This window comes from Stegodyphus dumicola, chromosome 3 (assembly GCF_044657685.1).
Source record: "Stegodyphus dumicola isolate Sdum_Otavi_A_Nest chromosome 3, ASM4465768v1".
Lineage (NCBI taxonomy): Eukaryota > Metazoa > Arthropoda > Arachnida > Araneae > Eresidae > Stegodyphus > Stegodyphus dumicola.
This window is the reverse complement of record NC_140770.1, coordinates 106,305,947-106,321,208: the sequence shown is the minus strand read 5'-3', so window position 1 is coordinate 106,321,208 and position 15,262 is coordinate 106,305,947. Positions and strand designations below refer to the sequence as shown.

The 15,262-nt window shown below is 33.6% G+C and overlaps 2 protein-coding genes across 4 annotated transcripts in view; one reads left to right on the top strand and one right to left on the bottom strand.

Moving 5' to 3' along the window:
* CCT6 (chaperonin containing TCP1 subunit 6) overlaps nt 1-3,533 on the bottom strand; it is a 52,735-nt gene extending 49,202 nt beyond the window's left edge. The window contains exons 1-2 of the mRNA XM_085813119.1: nt 3,354-3,533; nt 579-642 (exon numbers count right to left, since the gene is read on the bottom strand). Of these exons, the coding sequence (XP_085669245.1) occupies nt 579-642; nt 3,354-3,490 (201 nt within the window). The 5' untranslated portion in view covers nt 3,491-3,533. The remainder of the gene's footprint in view (nt 1-578; nt 643-3,353) is intronic.
* A 236-nt stretch (nt 3,534-3,769) lies between these two features.
* The window catches only part of LOC118201244 (general transcription factor 3C polypeptide 4-like), a 102,272-nt gene continuing 90,779 nt past the window's right edge, over nt 3,770-15,262 (top strand). The window contains exon 1 of one of the 3 annotated variants that reach the window (XM_085813117.1): nt 3,770-4,007. In XM_085813117.1, the coding sequence (XP_085669243.1) occupies nt 3,885-4,007 (123 nt within the window). In that variant the 5' untranslated portion in view covers nt 3,770-3,884. The remainder of the gene's footprint in view (nt 4,008-15,262) is intronic. The other 2 variants (XM_085813116.1, XM_085813118.1) reach the window with 2 other exon arrangements.

Below are 15,262 nucleotides of genomic sequence, written 5' to 3'. Positions count from 1 at the left end.
AACCATCGAAACTAGTCCTGTGAAAATTTTGAAAATATAACGCTGATTTTTGTTGTTTATGTATTCTTTTTCCATAAAAAGTTGAAAACAAAAAAGTTTATGTTTCAATAATTGGTTCAGTCGCTTCAGATTATCATTTCTAACAGTGCTACAATTTTCTCATGAACAGAGGAACTAACATCTATTAAGCGGTAACAAACTTCTTAAACTTTCCATAAATATGACTGAGGAATATGTTATATAATTCTTCCATGAAGAAGGCATTTTACTTCAGACAAATTTGACATTGCTATAATGAAGGGACACTGAAAATCAGAAAATTTAACTTTTTAAAATTCCAAAATAAAATTCAAATGATATACATATTTTTTCTTGGATATGAAGTTCTTAGGTATCAAGATTTCATACCTTAAAAATGTCTTAATTTTATGATAAATAAAATATGTGGCATTTATGAGATTCTGGTTGCAAATCCCACAAGATATTCTCAGTATTATGTAATTATCGAAATCAATTCAAAAGGTCTAAAGATTCAACATGTATAGTAAATGAATAGCACTAGGAAAATCAAAACATACCATTTCATGAAGAAGCACATTTCCATCCTTGGTTATCTTTATGTCACCAGCCCCAGACACTAACCTATGGAAAGAAAAGCAGGTAAATTCTCCATTTTTTATTTTTTATTTTTTATTTTTTATTTAAAATAAAAGCAAATAACTGTTATTACCTGCCTAACATCTGCTTCTGAAAAGAAACTGGCAGTTAATCAGCATTACCAAATATTTCAAGAATAACAATGTTAAAAATGTGATATTCAATTACTAATAATTAATACTATTTCCAATAAAAAGACAGGGATAAAACTTTGAATGATAAAATAATATCACACATGCTAAATCAGGTTTCAAGTCGGGTGGCCAATCCATTTGAGTAATATTTTCTGTTTGCAAGTATTCCGACACCACATATGCTCTATGAGCCCAAGCATTGTCATTCGTTAGCAAAAACTAATGGCAATAGCACCCCTAAACAGTCTAACTTTGGGGATCCAATACCTCGTCCACATATCTCCAAATGGTTACAAAGATTCCTTGAAAGATATGCAGCTTGGTGCGGCCATTTGTCATGATTCCTCCTCAAACCATTAAACTGTGGTCGCAAAAAAGGGATATTTCACAGACAAGAGATGGCAAGTTGCATTTTCCTTCCACTCTACAGATCCAAACACATCTAGATACACTGTTCAGACTATATCGGGGCTCGTCAGTAAGCAATATTTCGGCCTAATCATCTTGGCTCCATTAGGCTGCTATCACACGTCGGTTTGTTTCGGAAGAACAACTGTTTGCAACAATTTTTCTGCTTTGTCACAACAGCCAATCACCACAGATCGCTTTGGGGTTAACGCAAGGAAACTGGTTCCGCATTACAAACAGGCTGATAGCTGACTGGTTGAAAACGAACAACCTGCATTTTTTTTTTTTGTAAAGGAAGGAAAAAGTCGCACGTCTTTCTTTCAATAGTAAACCAGGCAAAAAAATTGTGTGAAACAAACGCCTTGTGATATGGGCCTTAACCATGACAACGGCACCAGTTTAAATAGCCCTTCTGGAAGCTGGATTGAGTGGGACATAAATGACTGGTTTTTCTTGCATACAGTCCAATCTCATTAAGCTTTTGTCCAGAAGTAGAATGGCTAATGAGTTTTCCTGTGGCAGCCTGAAAGTTTAAAACCAAATCTCTTGTAGTCGCTTCACAGTTTCTTTGAGCCAACGAAGACAGAAAACAGTCTTCTAATGCAATGTTTGCTCTTGAACACCATTGACAAGGCTATCTATCAACTGACTCAGTGCTTAAAAAGTGGCTCCAAACTCGTGACATGACACTTTGAGGAATATTCAAATCTTCGGTGACTTTCATTTGTATTTGGCCTCGCTCGATTCTACCAATTATTTGCCACTTAAATTTCTTATAAATATATGTACATTTTTGCTTTAAGAATTAGCAAGTTTTAAAGTAACACAGAGTGTCTCTTGAATGGGGCCAAATATCAATGCTAGTATCTATCTAGTAAAGCAAAATCGATTTTATTTCCATAATGTTTTGTCAAACATTTTTGTATTTCTAAGTGTCATTGTAGTTTTTAAGTTTAATTTCGTTGGATATTCTTAGTTTACTGATCTGGGTCTACATGATTTGTAGTATGTGTATCACAAACCTTCAGCACGTATTTTGAACGTATTGTAAATTATTAGAATTTAACTGCTGTTAATTGATTAGTGGTTTTCGTTAGCTAGCTGGTTCTAAATTTTATCAGTGTCTTCTTTATTCCATAAACAGGTATGTCTAGTGACATAAATACTCCCCCTTTTTTTTTCCTGTAAAGAATTCACGAGACTCTATTGGAGTCGGTACCTCGGAAGATCTTGCCTGGATTCACCATTACATCCAAATGCTGGAAAACCTTTGATCGCCTTGGCAATCAAGGCTTCATGTATTTGTCTGGAAATCATTTTCTGACATATAAAGACCTTGAAACTGATAGTCATACAACACTGCTGAACTGCTGAGAGCATGAGGAGCTAGATTAACTGGGAGATGAAATTTCTGATTCTTACTTGGTGGAGTTTTTGTGGTGTCACAGGTACCAGGAAGAGGAGGAAGAGGATCTGTCTTAAGACTGTATAAATTGCATTACAGAGTTATATAGTTCTGCAGTCATCCGATGCTGACGACGTATCTTAGAACACACACAGAGTGCATTTGTTTTCATAAAATACATTTTCCACCTTGTTCTGGGTCTTGGAAACTTTGCTTCTTGGCAACAAAAAACATCAAGAGTCACCTGATTGAAAACTTTTAAAAAAAAATTCTGATTTTAAACATAATTAAATGACGGTAAACAAAATACGAGCGACACATTTTTTTTCCGTATGATCAGCGTTTACATATCGAAAATAAAATTGAAAAATAAATTCTGATAAGTATAAAAATGATCTTAATGATTATGCAATTCAGTATATGAGATATGTTTCGCATATTAAAAACTGATTTACGCAATCTACATAAATTTTATTAATATTAAAAGGCAAATTTCTCGAAAAGGTATTGCATGTGTTCAGGGAAATCACAACAGGACATTTTTATCATAATGATCACCTATCTCTTTTAACACGTATAATATTATATCAGGGGATTTAATTTGAAGGAGCCATGAAAATTCTACGAATTTTTTACCCTACATTAAAAAAAAAAAAATGTTGCGAGCTGTACGCGTTTCTTAAACCGGCACACGTGCGATCACGATTAATTTAGGAAGATTTAATTTTAGAGATTTCAAATTGACTTACATTTTCATCGTGCCTTTTGGTCCCAAATTTGTCTTTAATACATCCTGTAAGCCTCTAGCAGCACTCGTATTCACTGCAAGAGCTTGCGCTTGCCGAGCAATTTCAGCTTTAGGATTCAACGACAGAACAGCGGCCATTTTCAGTAGAAGCTAACACAATGAAAGTAACAGAATGATCGTTCGTCTGTGATCTCCAAATTTGATCAATTTTTAATATTGCCATCTGAATCTAACTTAATAATGAAATATTGAATGAAGTTAATTTTGTACACGCTGAAGAATTTTCATGTATTCAAAGAACTCTAGTTTATATTATTACAATAAAATTATAATTAATATATATTCTAAATTACGGTGCATTTGTAGATCGAGTTTAGGAGCTGTTTGTTCTATTTTAAATTCCTAATTATGTAGAAACTAAATGGCAATGATTGAAATGTAAACATTGTAAGCGTGCCGGTTCTTTAGTTTATTAACGGTTTCCGTTTTTATTAACGTTATTTTTATTTCTTTTATAAGTTCATAAAAAAATATGGATAATGTTACTTTAGTTCAAAATTTTTCACTTCCTGGCGAAATATGTCGCAAATTCGCCTTAGATTGGTCCGCTGACAATAAGATAGCAGTGTGTACTACGAAATCTATATATATTCTAGTAAGTGTCTGTTTAGAAGAGCTTTATTTTTCCATTCATTATTATTGTACGTTGTTATTACAATGTATAATTTATTATTTGTACCCTGCAACGTTTTAATGTTAAATTGTTAGTCATTGTAGTACGTGAATTAATTCTGTCACCACTATTAATTTTAGATTTGAAACAGAAAAGCTATAATAGTTAAATAGAAAAAAAAAAGTCGTTTTAATATGATGTATAATGTATTTTTAACTCTCGTTGTTGACTTTGATTTAGTTTGTCCCTGCTAGGTACAGATTTAATGTATAAGAAAAGTGCATGCCGATTACGGATATAGATTTAATTTATATGAAAAGTGCATGCCGATTACGGTATTGTGTTAATTTTCTTTCAAATAAGGGGTGAAGTGCAGAATCGCTTACTTATTTGGCACTTTTTACAAGAGTAAGAAAAATTGGATTTTTGTCAATTTCGTTTGGCTTTTTAAGTGAAAATACATCGGTGTGTACATGGACAAAGTCAAGGGAGTGCGCAATGCCAAATTTGTGCAATTCTCTGATTTTTTTTTAAGTAGGTCGATGTGTACATGGATACCGAGTTTGTGCAATTATTAAAAATGCACCAAGCACTGGGTGATTCTGCACCTTCCCCCAAATGTGTAAATTTTATTAACGAATTGAGAAAAGTACAACAGGTAAAGGATAGCGGTAAAAGTATATTTACGGCTACTTCTTATGGATACCGAGTTTGTGCAATTCTTTGATTTGTTATTTTGTCTTTGTGTAGCGGCGACAGTATCCATGTACACATTGGCCTATTTTCAATTAAAAAAAATCATGTACACGTCGACTTATTTTCTCTTTTCAAATGTCAAAAGAGCACCCAATTCTAGGTAAAAGAATATCGAACTACTCTGATATGCGCCCTCAAGTCGCCAAATATTTTTGGCGAGAAACTTCATCTAAATTATCTAAATTTCTACTATCTAAATTTTTTGTCTACATTTCGAACTTTAAGCCTAAAATGTCTCCCAAAAACACGGTTTTCGCACATGCAAAAACTACGTTTTGAACACATGATTTAAGCTAAAAATCCAAAACAAAAACAAAAAATTTAGATAGCAAAAACGTAAAGTTTCTAACCAAAAACATTTGACAAGAATCCATGTACACAGCGACATGTTTTAACTTAAAAAGACATCTACGAATGGCACACTGTAGGCTACGAACTACGCACACCTCGCTTTAATAAATTAACATAACAATAAATTTCAAAGAATACCATGTACACAGCGTTCTGTTTCAACTTTAAAAAACATCTACAAATTGCACAATCTACACTAAAAACAAATAAAAAAAAAATAAACTAAAATAAATTTCAGACAATTCAAAAAACAACAATAAAAACAGAAATTCATACAAAAAACAATGAATATAACATTCTACAAAATAAAAACAATAAAATAAGATGCACTTATCATAATGAAAGCTTCTTTTAAAAGCAGAAATATCTTTCCCCCCCCCCCCCATCTTCTCAGATACAGAGCATACAAAGTCCAAAATACATTCGTTAATAAAATTTCGCCAGTCACACAACGTCTGTGAAGAAAACTTCCACGATTTTGCTATATCACATGCCTTCCTACGACTCAAAATTTCGAAAGTAACAATAAAAACTTCCTCCAACGTTAAGTTGCTACACGAAAACCAAGATCCAAACCTTAAACTCTGCTGACACCCACATACTTTATTAGCAACAATTTTACTGCAAACCCACACAAGTCTATCAGAAACACCATTTTTCGTCCGAGTTCTCATATCAGCTCCGCATTTCGGACATGCCTAACTCCATTTTAAAAGTCCTGACTCCCACAGAAATTCCAAAAATACACTACGATCCCCATAAATACATCTGTGAACAAAAGACTCGTTAACAACTTCAACATCGTACCTTTTCATACTAAATTTACTCTGCACACAATCTAAAATACACGGCTGAAACCTTCCCACCACATCTTTCATCGCAACATAGGCCATTTCAAAACCACACGCGACACGAACCAACTAGCAATTAAACTACTCCACCAAAAGATTTTTCAACATCGACATGGTTGCCATACAACACGCAATCGCGCCAAAAACCAGCGCAAAACACATATCGCCACATTTGATGAAATTAGGGCGTTTATCAGAGTTGTACCAAGAATATTTATGGAACGTTTAACTACTTAGGTTACCATAAATGAAACAACAGCTTGGCAATGAATGACATGACAACTTTGTGATAGTACAAGGAGTACCATTCAGTCTACTCAGTAAAAGTTTACAATTGCGTGCCCCTTGTTTTTTGGCGATTCTTTTTTGACGCCAAGATCAGCGCCAAAAAGACACAATTTCAAGATGGCTGCTAGACAAAACCAAAATAAGAAGTCTAATAATTGCATAAACTCTGTGTCCATGTACACATCCATCTGTTTTCACTTAAAAAAACATCCCAGAATTGCACAAACTAGGCATTGCACACTGCTTTAAATTTGACCATGTACACATCAATCTATTTTTATTTTAAAAAAATCAGGAGGCTAAAGCAAAGTTAAATTATCATGGTTCTCCAAAATTTTACAAAAAATTGTCGCTAATCGAAAGGGCACCCAATTGTACACTAGAGCCGTCTACTCTAACCAGGATAGCATGGCATTATTTTGCAGTGGTTTCTTTACATAGTGAACCCTAATTTAGAACTTTTGCTTGTTTGAATTGTCTTTTTTTTTTTTTTTTTTTTTGCTGCTAATATCCTGACCATGAGGTGCTCTAAGAATGTTATTCGATGGCTGGAAGTGCTGTCAGTGAATATTCTCATGTACTTTTGAATCTGTTGAATTTCTTCCTATGTTCTTTACCTATCAGTGGCTGAATGATAAGACTGCTGAACCGACACTTTCTCGAAGAACTAGAAACTGTAACTACCTAGAAGTTGAAAACAATCACTGTGGGGATGAATCCCATTTTAAAATTTAGTGAAGCTCATTCTTTGAATGCATTGAAGAAGGGAAAAAATATGCAGATAATTTTTAAAATGTTCAGAACCTGGCACTAAAAGGCTAGAAGGAAAAATATGCAAGGAAGTACTGTATTATGAAGTTCAGATAATCATCGTACAATTTTTGATAGACAGCTCATTAAGTCCTTACGTTGCCCTCTCTCTCTCTCTCTCTTTTTTTTTTTTTTTTTTTTTTTTTTTTTTCAGCTATTGATATCTACAGGTGTGAATATGTCTTGCCATTTTTTTTTCATCTCGCTTGAGAGGTTTTTTTCAGAATGAATTACAAAAACATTGAGGTTCATTCCTCCTATTTAATGTTATTCAGTAAAATTCTATTGTGATTTACTTTATTTTGTATTATTCTTCAGTTTATAATTGTGTTTAACGTAATATGCCAAAAGCATTTTGACTCGGATAATTTATGTTTCTAAAACCAAAAAATGCATTAGTAATATTCACATGGTGTTGGCTGAACCTGGTTCAAATCCCAGCAGATGGGCTAGCTTTCATCACATGTAATATGAATATAAGTCGCCTTCCCTTAATGCACAGTGTTGATTTTGCTGTGGTTTAGTTCTTTATTGTTAGGTTTAGGTTTAATTTATATGAAAAGTGCATGCTGATTAGGATAAAGGCCTCCATGAAGACACTCCTTTTAAACATATAGTCTTGGTATGCTTTGCCAAATTCCAAATAATAAAATTTTATTTTATATTCTTATAAAGCCTTTTTTATCATTTTCTTCAGTGGTATTGTTCTTAGATATGTTCTAAGCTACATGCATATGCAAAATTATATGATTCAACAAAGTGAACTTTGTGAACAAATTTTAAACTATTTAAGAATAACTATATTTATATATATAAGAATAACTATATTTAATGCTCAAAATTATCATGCCAACAAATTTTTAGTCTAACAGCCATATCATGCAACATATGTCATTATCACTATTTCCAATTTTTAAGATGACATGTACTTCGTACAGTACAAAGTCCGAAATCCGGACGTCCATTAACCGGAATGTTCTACAATCCGGACCTCAAAAACATTTTTCTCGTAGGATTTATGCATGCACATTTGATTCTATTGGTAGTGGGGATCCAGGCAAAGCATATTTTGCTTCCCGTAAATAAAGCTAAGACTAATCTGAATAAAATAAGCTAACACTGTAGGCTTTACATTTAAAACTATTTGAGGGAAAGAAAACTAGCATAATGCTAACTCAGAACACACACATTCACCGATACCGGCGTACATATATACATACTCGGCCAAACGTCCGATCTTGACATCAGCGGCAACCATGTTAGCTTACCGCCAATTGACCTTCGATCAAAATTTGCATAAGGAAAACTTAAGTCAACAAACGGCCCTCTTTTCCTCATGCAAAGACAAAAACAAAACTTACACAGAATTACAGAAGCTCATAGTCCAATTCTATTATACGAAAAAACTTTTGTCTTTAAACACTGAAAACATCTAAACAAAATTTCCTTAAATTAACAGCAGTTGCCGCTTTTGTAAATAAGTCTGCAGAATTTAATTTACTGGTGATAAATTCAAGCTCAAACAGTCCATTATTTACTAGTCTTCTAATAAAGTGATATTTTATGTCTGTGTGCATAGTCCGTCGATTTTCAGCGATCTAGAAAAATCAATGGCAGACTTGTTATCGCAAAATAGTTTACATTCTCTTAAATTAAACTTTAAAATTTCATCTTATAAGACATTTTTTGTCCACATTAATTTCTTCACTGTTTCCGATAAGGCGATATACTCCACTTCCATGGTTGATAAACTTACACATTATTGTTTAACAGTTTTCCAGATTACCGGTGCTTCATCTAAATATAATATAAATCCTATCATGGACACATGGTCATCCCTATTACTTGCATAATCAGCATCTGAATAACAATGTAAATTTAGATGTTTAACCCTCGATAAGCTTAATTTACATAATTTAGTACTATTGAATGTGTGCTTAGTCCAAGCAATTTTAACAATGCTTTCCAATGCCTAATTCCAGGATTCTCCTGAAATTGTGATAAGATATTCATTGCATATGTAATATCAGGTCTTGTCCTGTTAGCTACAAAAACGAAACTTCCCAACAGATCTTTAAAGGGTAATGTACACATTTCAGCAATTTCTGCACTTGTAGATGGACAATCTAATTTTGTAAGAATAGTGCCTTGACTTACGGGAAGTAATGTTATTGGTATCTAGAAATGTTTAAATTTTTCAAAAATTTCTTCGATATATTTTTGCTGATGTATAAAGACCCCATTCTCGTTCTCTAAGAATTCAATTCCAAGTAATGTTTTAGTTTTGCCTAATACTTTAAGATAAAAAAACTTACTCAGCTGTGAAATTACTTTATCTATACTATATTGATCTTTACTAAAAATCACAATATCATCTACATATAACAAGAGAATTACATTTGAACCCCTATAAACACAAATACACCATTGTATTTTCTTAAAATGTAGATTTTCTAAAGTACTTTCAAATTTACAAAACCATTCACGGCTGCTTTGATGTAGACCGTAAATGGCCTTGTGTAATAAACATACTTTATTTTCCTCTTCAATCCCTCTGGTTGGGTCATATATATTTTTTCATTTAGGTTTGCATATAAATATGCGTTCTTTACATCTAGCTGACAATTAGTCCATCCATATAAACATACCAGTATAGTGAAAAATATTCTTATGATTGAAAAATTTACTACAGGGCTGTAAACGTCATCAAAATCTTCACCTCTTTTCTGCCTGAATCCCTGTGCTACTAAACGTGCTTTGTATCTAACCACTTGATTCTTTTCATTTCTTTTTAGCATATAGACCCATTTGTTTCCTAGCATAGTTTTATATTGTGGCTTTTTGACTAATTCTCAAACCTTTCTTTTCTTCATTGTGTCTATTTCTTCTTTCATTGCCTTATCCAATTCTTCAGCATTTACTGATTTTCGTGCTTCTTTAAAATTTTGTGGGATAACAATTTTTATGGAATTTGCCTCTTCGGACCCAGAGCTAGTCTCCTGTTTTACAAAATTAACTTTCCCCAAGTATTCGTTTTTTCCACTAAAATCAAACTTATCTTTTTCAAATTTAATATTTCTTGCCTCACAATACTTTTCAATATCATTATAGGATCTAAAACGGATGTCTTTTCCCTCTACATAGTAATATATGTTTGTATGTGTTCTGTCTGGTCTTTTAACTGCTTTTCTTTGCCAGTTTAAGTCTGAAACTTCTTTCGCGGTAGATCTATCATCTGACAACTTTATTTCTTCTTTAGAAGTTTCCTGTTCTTCATCTGATTCTGCTAATAGCTCAGATTCCTCTAGTCTTTTAAACTTAGTTTTTGATTTCTGGTCCAGGATGCCATTTGCTGCATTCAGTTTTTCATCAAACTTCACATTACACGTTTCTATTAATCTGCGTTCTTCTGGTAGTCATATCCTATAACCCTTAGTTTCCTTCGCATATCTTACCATGCTTCCTTCTTTGAACCTCATTTGCAATTTATTTCTAATCTGTTTTGGCATGCCAACATAGGATTTACAACCAAATACTTTCAAATAAACAACACTGGGTTTTCTATTTAGGGACATTTCATAAGGGGTTCAGTTGCTTTTATAACATACTCTGTTCCATGTATGTACGAAACAGCCAAGAGCTTCTGCCCACCATTCTTTTCGCATTTTACTATCATTAAGCATAGCTTTAACTGCGTCTAATGCCATTCGGTTAAGACTTTCACACACACACCATTTTCTTCTGGGGTGTACGCGTTTGTGCGTTCAACACTAATTCCATTTTCGGCTAATTCAAATTTGTACCTTTCAAATTGCCTGTTACAGAATTCCCCACCGTTATCAGTGCGTATACTTCTTAATTTTCTATTCATCAGTCTTTCCATTTGCCTATGATAATTCTTAAAGTTGTAGAACAATTTATTTTTATTTTTCATATAATACACTGTTACTAATCTACTATAGTCATCCACAATAGCGAGGAAATATTTACTCCCACCCTTAGGTGAAATTGGGAGTGGGCCACAAATGTCTAAATAAACCAACTGCAATGGTTTATAAGATCTCTTCGGAACAGTTTTAAAAGTTATTCTACTAGATTTAGCTATAATACACGGTTCACCCTTCTCCATTGGTTTTTCAATTTCTGGTAACCTTTTTGTGCTTTGATTCTTACTAGTATTCTTTAATATAATCAAAATTTACGTGGCAAAATCTCCGATGCCATAGCGTTACCTCGTCTACTTTATTTAACTTTCTAATTTTTGTACCATAGCTAGCTTCTTTTTTTCTGTTGCATATCTAAATGGTTTTACGTGATAAAGTCCGTCATATCGTTTAGCGTAGCATAATCTATTCCAATTATTAAAGTATATCCACATCTTCCATTTTGTGAGCACCTGCCTTTTCTAACCTTGCTCCTGATAGTAAATTTCTCCTTGGGTTTGGATTATATAATATATTATCTAACTCAATCCAATTTATTCGATTGCCTACTTTTACTGCAAATTTGACGGTACCCTTTCCTAGTACTTTACTTTTACAATTTTCTATCAGCTAAAGACATACATATATCATTTATTTCTTCAGAATTTATCATTAAATTTCTATTATTACAGAAATGAGTTGTAGCTGCAGTATCTACGACCCAATTAAATTTATCTGCGTTACCTCCTTTATCTGTAGTTGTTACATAATTTTCTACTAACAATTATTCTTTATCTTTTTAAACTGTCTATTTTTATCGTCTATTTTAAACTTCTGATTTTTACTTATATTTTCTTTACAATGAGCAATTACATGTGTTAATTTATGACATCTGAAACAAGGTCCTATTCTCATATTTACCATTTTTTTCTTAGATTTAGTTTTATTTTCAATTCTATCTTTCCCTGCATTTGAACTAATACTATTAAACACGCTTACCTTACTGTCCTTTAAATCGGCATTTACCTGGCGAAGTCGGCTTTCTTTCCTTACCAGTTTTTCAGCAATTTTTTCCAGTGTAAAATTTTTGCCCTTCCACCTATAGATCAACTATACAATGCCAGAGTATTCCTGGGGTAATCTCCTTATTGCCTGAAATCCTTTAAAAAGATCTGCCAAGTTGTGTCCAGCTTCTGCCAACTTCTTTGCAGTCATTCTTATCCTCGCGATGAATAATCCTATTTCTTCATTTGGTGTATATCTAATGCTAAAAAATTCATCCGGTAACTGAATTATCCTTGCTCTTGTTTTGGGTTCGAATTGCTTCTGTAGAACTTCCCATGCTTCTTTACCACATGAGCATTCTTGTATCAGCGGCCTGAACTCAGTTTTAATTCCATAATATAATGTAGTGAAGGCTCTGTTCTCTCTCAGTGTGAAGTCCTGCTTTTCACGCCATATTGCACTTTTGTCTAATTCTTCTTCTTTTCCCTCTATGAAGCTCCAACAATTTCTATCCAGTAACAGCATTTTCATATTGACTTTCCATCGATCTCAGTTGCCATGGTTTAACAGCTCAAAACCTTCAGGTAGTAATGACATCTGCAATTAAGTGTGAGCACAACAACAACTTGAACAAAATTCTAAGACAGGTCAGCCTCTTTTCATGGATAATGGCCCTCTTCACCTACATTCCTTCAATGCTGAGTTGAAATGAGTTATTAAAGAAACAATCATTTTAGCATAAATTTGTACGATCATTAATTTGGCTTCCTTGCTGCTTATCTGCTTTGGCACAAATCTCAAACCAAAACATTCCACATAAATGCACCATTGATCTGACGCCAACCTGGCAAATCATTATTTATTATACTTTCCTTTCATCACTGCACTGTTTATCAGCACACGAAAAAGTAATGACTCATGTAGCGGTGCCTAAACAATTTTAGTAAAGGAGTATGATAATCTTTTATTTTGACATTATGCTTGGCAATGATTGCAGATTTAAGTGAAATGTGCTAAAAAATGTTGATGAGGAAACAATTTTTGGTACTTTTCCGTTTCGCCGGCGCAAGCCTCGCCATTTCCCTTTCTCCGGCGCAAATCTCGCCAAGCAGACTTTATTGGCGACAACACACAGTGTACACATAAAAAAATGTTAACAAATGTTAATTCTATGAATTTTTTTATTTTGGAAGCATAAATATTTTAATATCGTTTAGAATTTTTTCAAATGGGTCTTTTGTGTCCTTTCGCCACATAAATTCAGCGAGGTAACATTCCAGATGATACCGAGCAGTTCCTCTGTGTTTCTTATTCTGCCATTTTGCGCTTCCCCATAATCTTTCAATTTTTGGCGTGTGCGTTCTAGTTTCCGGATCTACAAAATTGTATTTATGGTTCACTTTGAAATGTTCGAAACTTTCCTCTTCCAGTTTTTCAGTGCAATATGATTTCCATGAATCGGAATATATTGTAGTTCCTTTTTCGATGTTTTCATTTATTGCCTCTAATATAATACTCATGGATTGGTTTGGCACCATCACAGGGAAACATTCGTTTGTTTCACGACAAACTCCACCAAAGATCCACTGTTGTGGTAAAATCCGTCCCGCGTTGTTTTTGCGCTTCGTGAACATACTTTCATCCACTTCAACGATCATACCAGGTCCTCCTATTTTGCGTTGTTGACGTTTAAGTAAAGAATCCACGCAAACCTCTCGCATGTAGTTATTCCAATTCGCAACTGTTCCGTGACTGATTTCCAACTGCTTCTCACACCATTAACTGAAGTTAATTCTTCACTCCAACCATAAATGAATCTTAAACACTTCAAGAAACTCAATCTCGATGATTCAAACCATGTGCCTTTCCGTATACTTCTTTTACTGCGGCAAGTTGAAATTTTGCAACGCCATTAAATTTCGTCTTCGAAATATAATTTCATTTCATGATTATTTTCACAAATAGCAATGTTAGGCAAAACGCCTTTCGCTTGAAAAAATCTGACGGATTCTTCCTCTGTCCTGGGCAAATCCCAAATTTTCATTGGTTTTTCATCCATTTTTGACATATTTGTAAAATTCGTTAATTTAAGAATTTAAAGACGTTAAATTAAAGATTTACTATGCTTTCATGGTATAACCTCTTCATTCGCCGGTTAATATCACGTGATCCCAAACGATCTCATCTCACGTAAAATATGCTACAAAAATCTGATTCTCTCAGGAATTACATTAATTTCATTAATTACTACATTAATTTCAAGTTAAATCTCAGTATGGAATACGAGTTTAAAGTGCAAGAATTATTTCAATATTATAATTAAAAAAATTCTGTGTAACTGTATGCCAATATTGAAAAAAAAAAGGTAAATCTGATAATAAATCTCAGCGACTTGTTTTGAAAAAGTGCCGTGAAAGGTTATCAGCGAAGATATTCGCTTTGGCATCAGTTCTACCATTTTCGGCGACTTTATCGCTTGCGCCGGCGAAATGGGAAATTGCGCCGGCAAAACGGAAAAGTACCCAATTTTTTTTTATATGCTAAAAATAGATTTTTTAATGATAGTCATAGACCAAAAGACTACATTTAGTGCTATTTGAATGAAGAATAACTGATTTATTACTCACATAAAGCCAGAACCAGCGCCAGGGCTCATGTGGCCGCATTGCACTGCAGAATTTAGGACCGACAGAGACTGCACAGGCGGTAAGATATTGAGCACCGGCCCTCAATAAGGCTTAAGTATATGGAATTTATTTATTCAGAACCCTGATAAGCCTTAAGTATGTACAAGAAATAGACATAAGTATAATAAATAACTAATACAATTCAGACTTAATTGTTGCAATCACGATAGAAGCAAGATAAATTTAACTGAACAACTTGTCGTTAGTCACCAAGCTCATGATGCATAGCCAACTATGTATGTAGTGAACGATAGCCGCTAATTTTAAAGGTTTTTGGATGTTGCAAAACAAAGATGAAAATCTCAATTAACGGATTTTGTAAAGAAACGTGGAAAAACGGTAATAAATGAAGGTGATATAAAAGAAGTTTTTCATTGTGATGACAGTGCTTCTCTATCCTCAATCAATTAATGAATGGTGAAATCTGTAGTATGGTTCTAGATCCAGAAGAAAGTGATAGAGAAGTTACTGAAAACGAAAAAATTTCGATTGTCAATTTAGTCGGAATGCAGTTACAGGACTTCAACAGTGTAACTGAACAAGAGATTATGTCTGTCTACAGAATT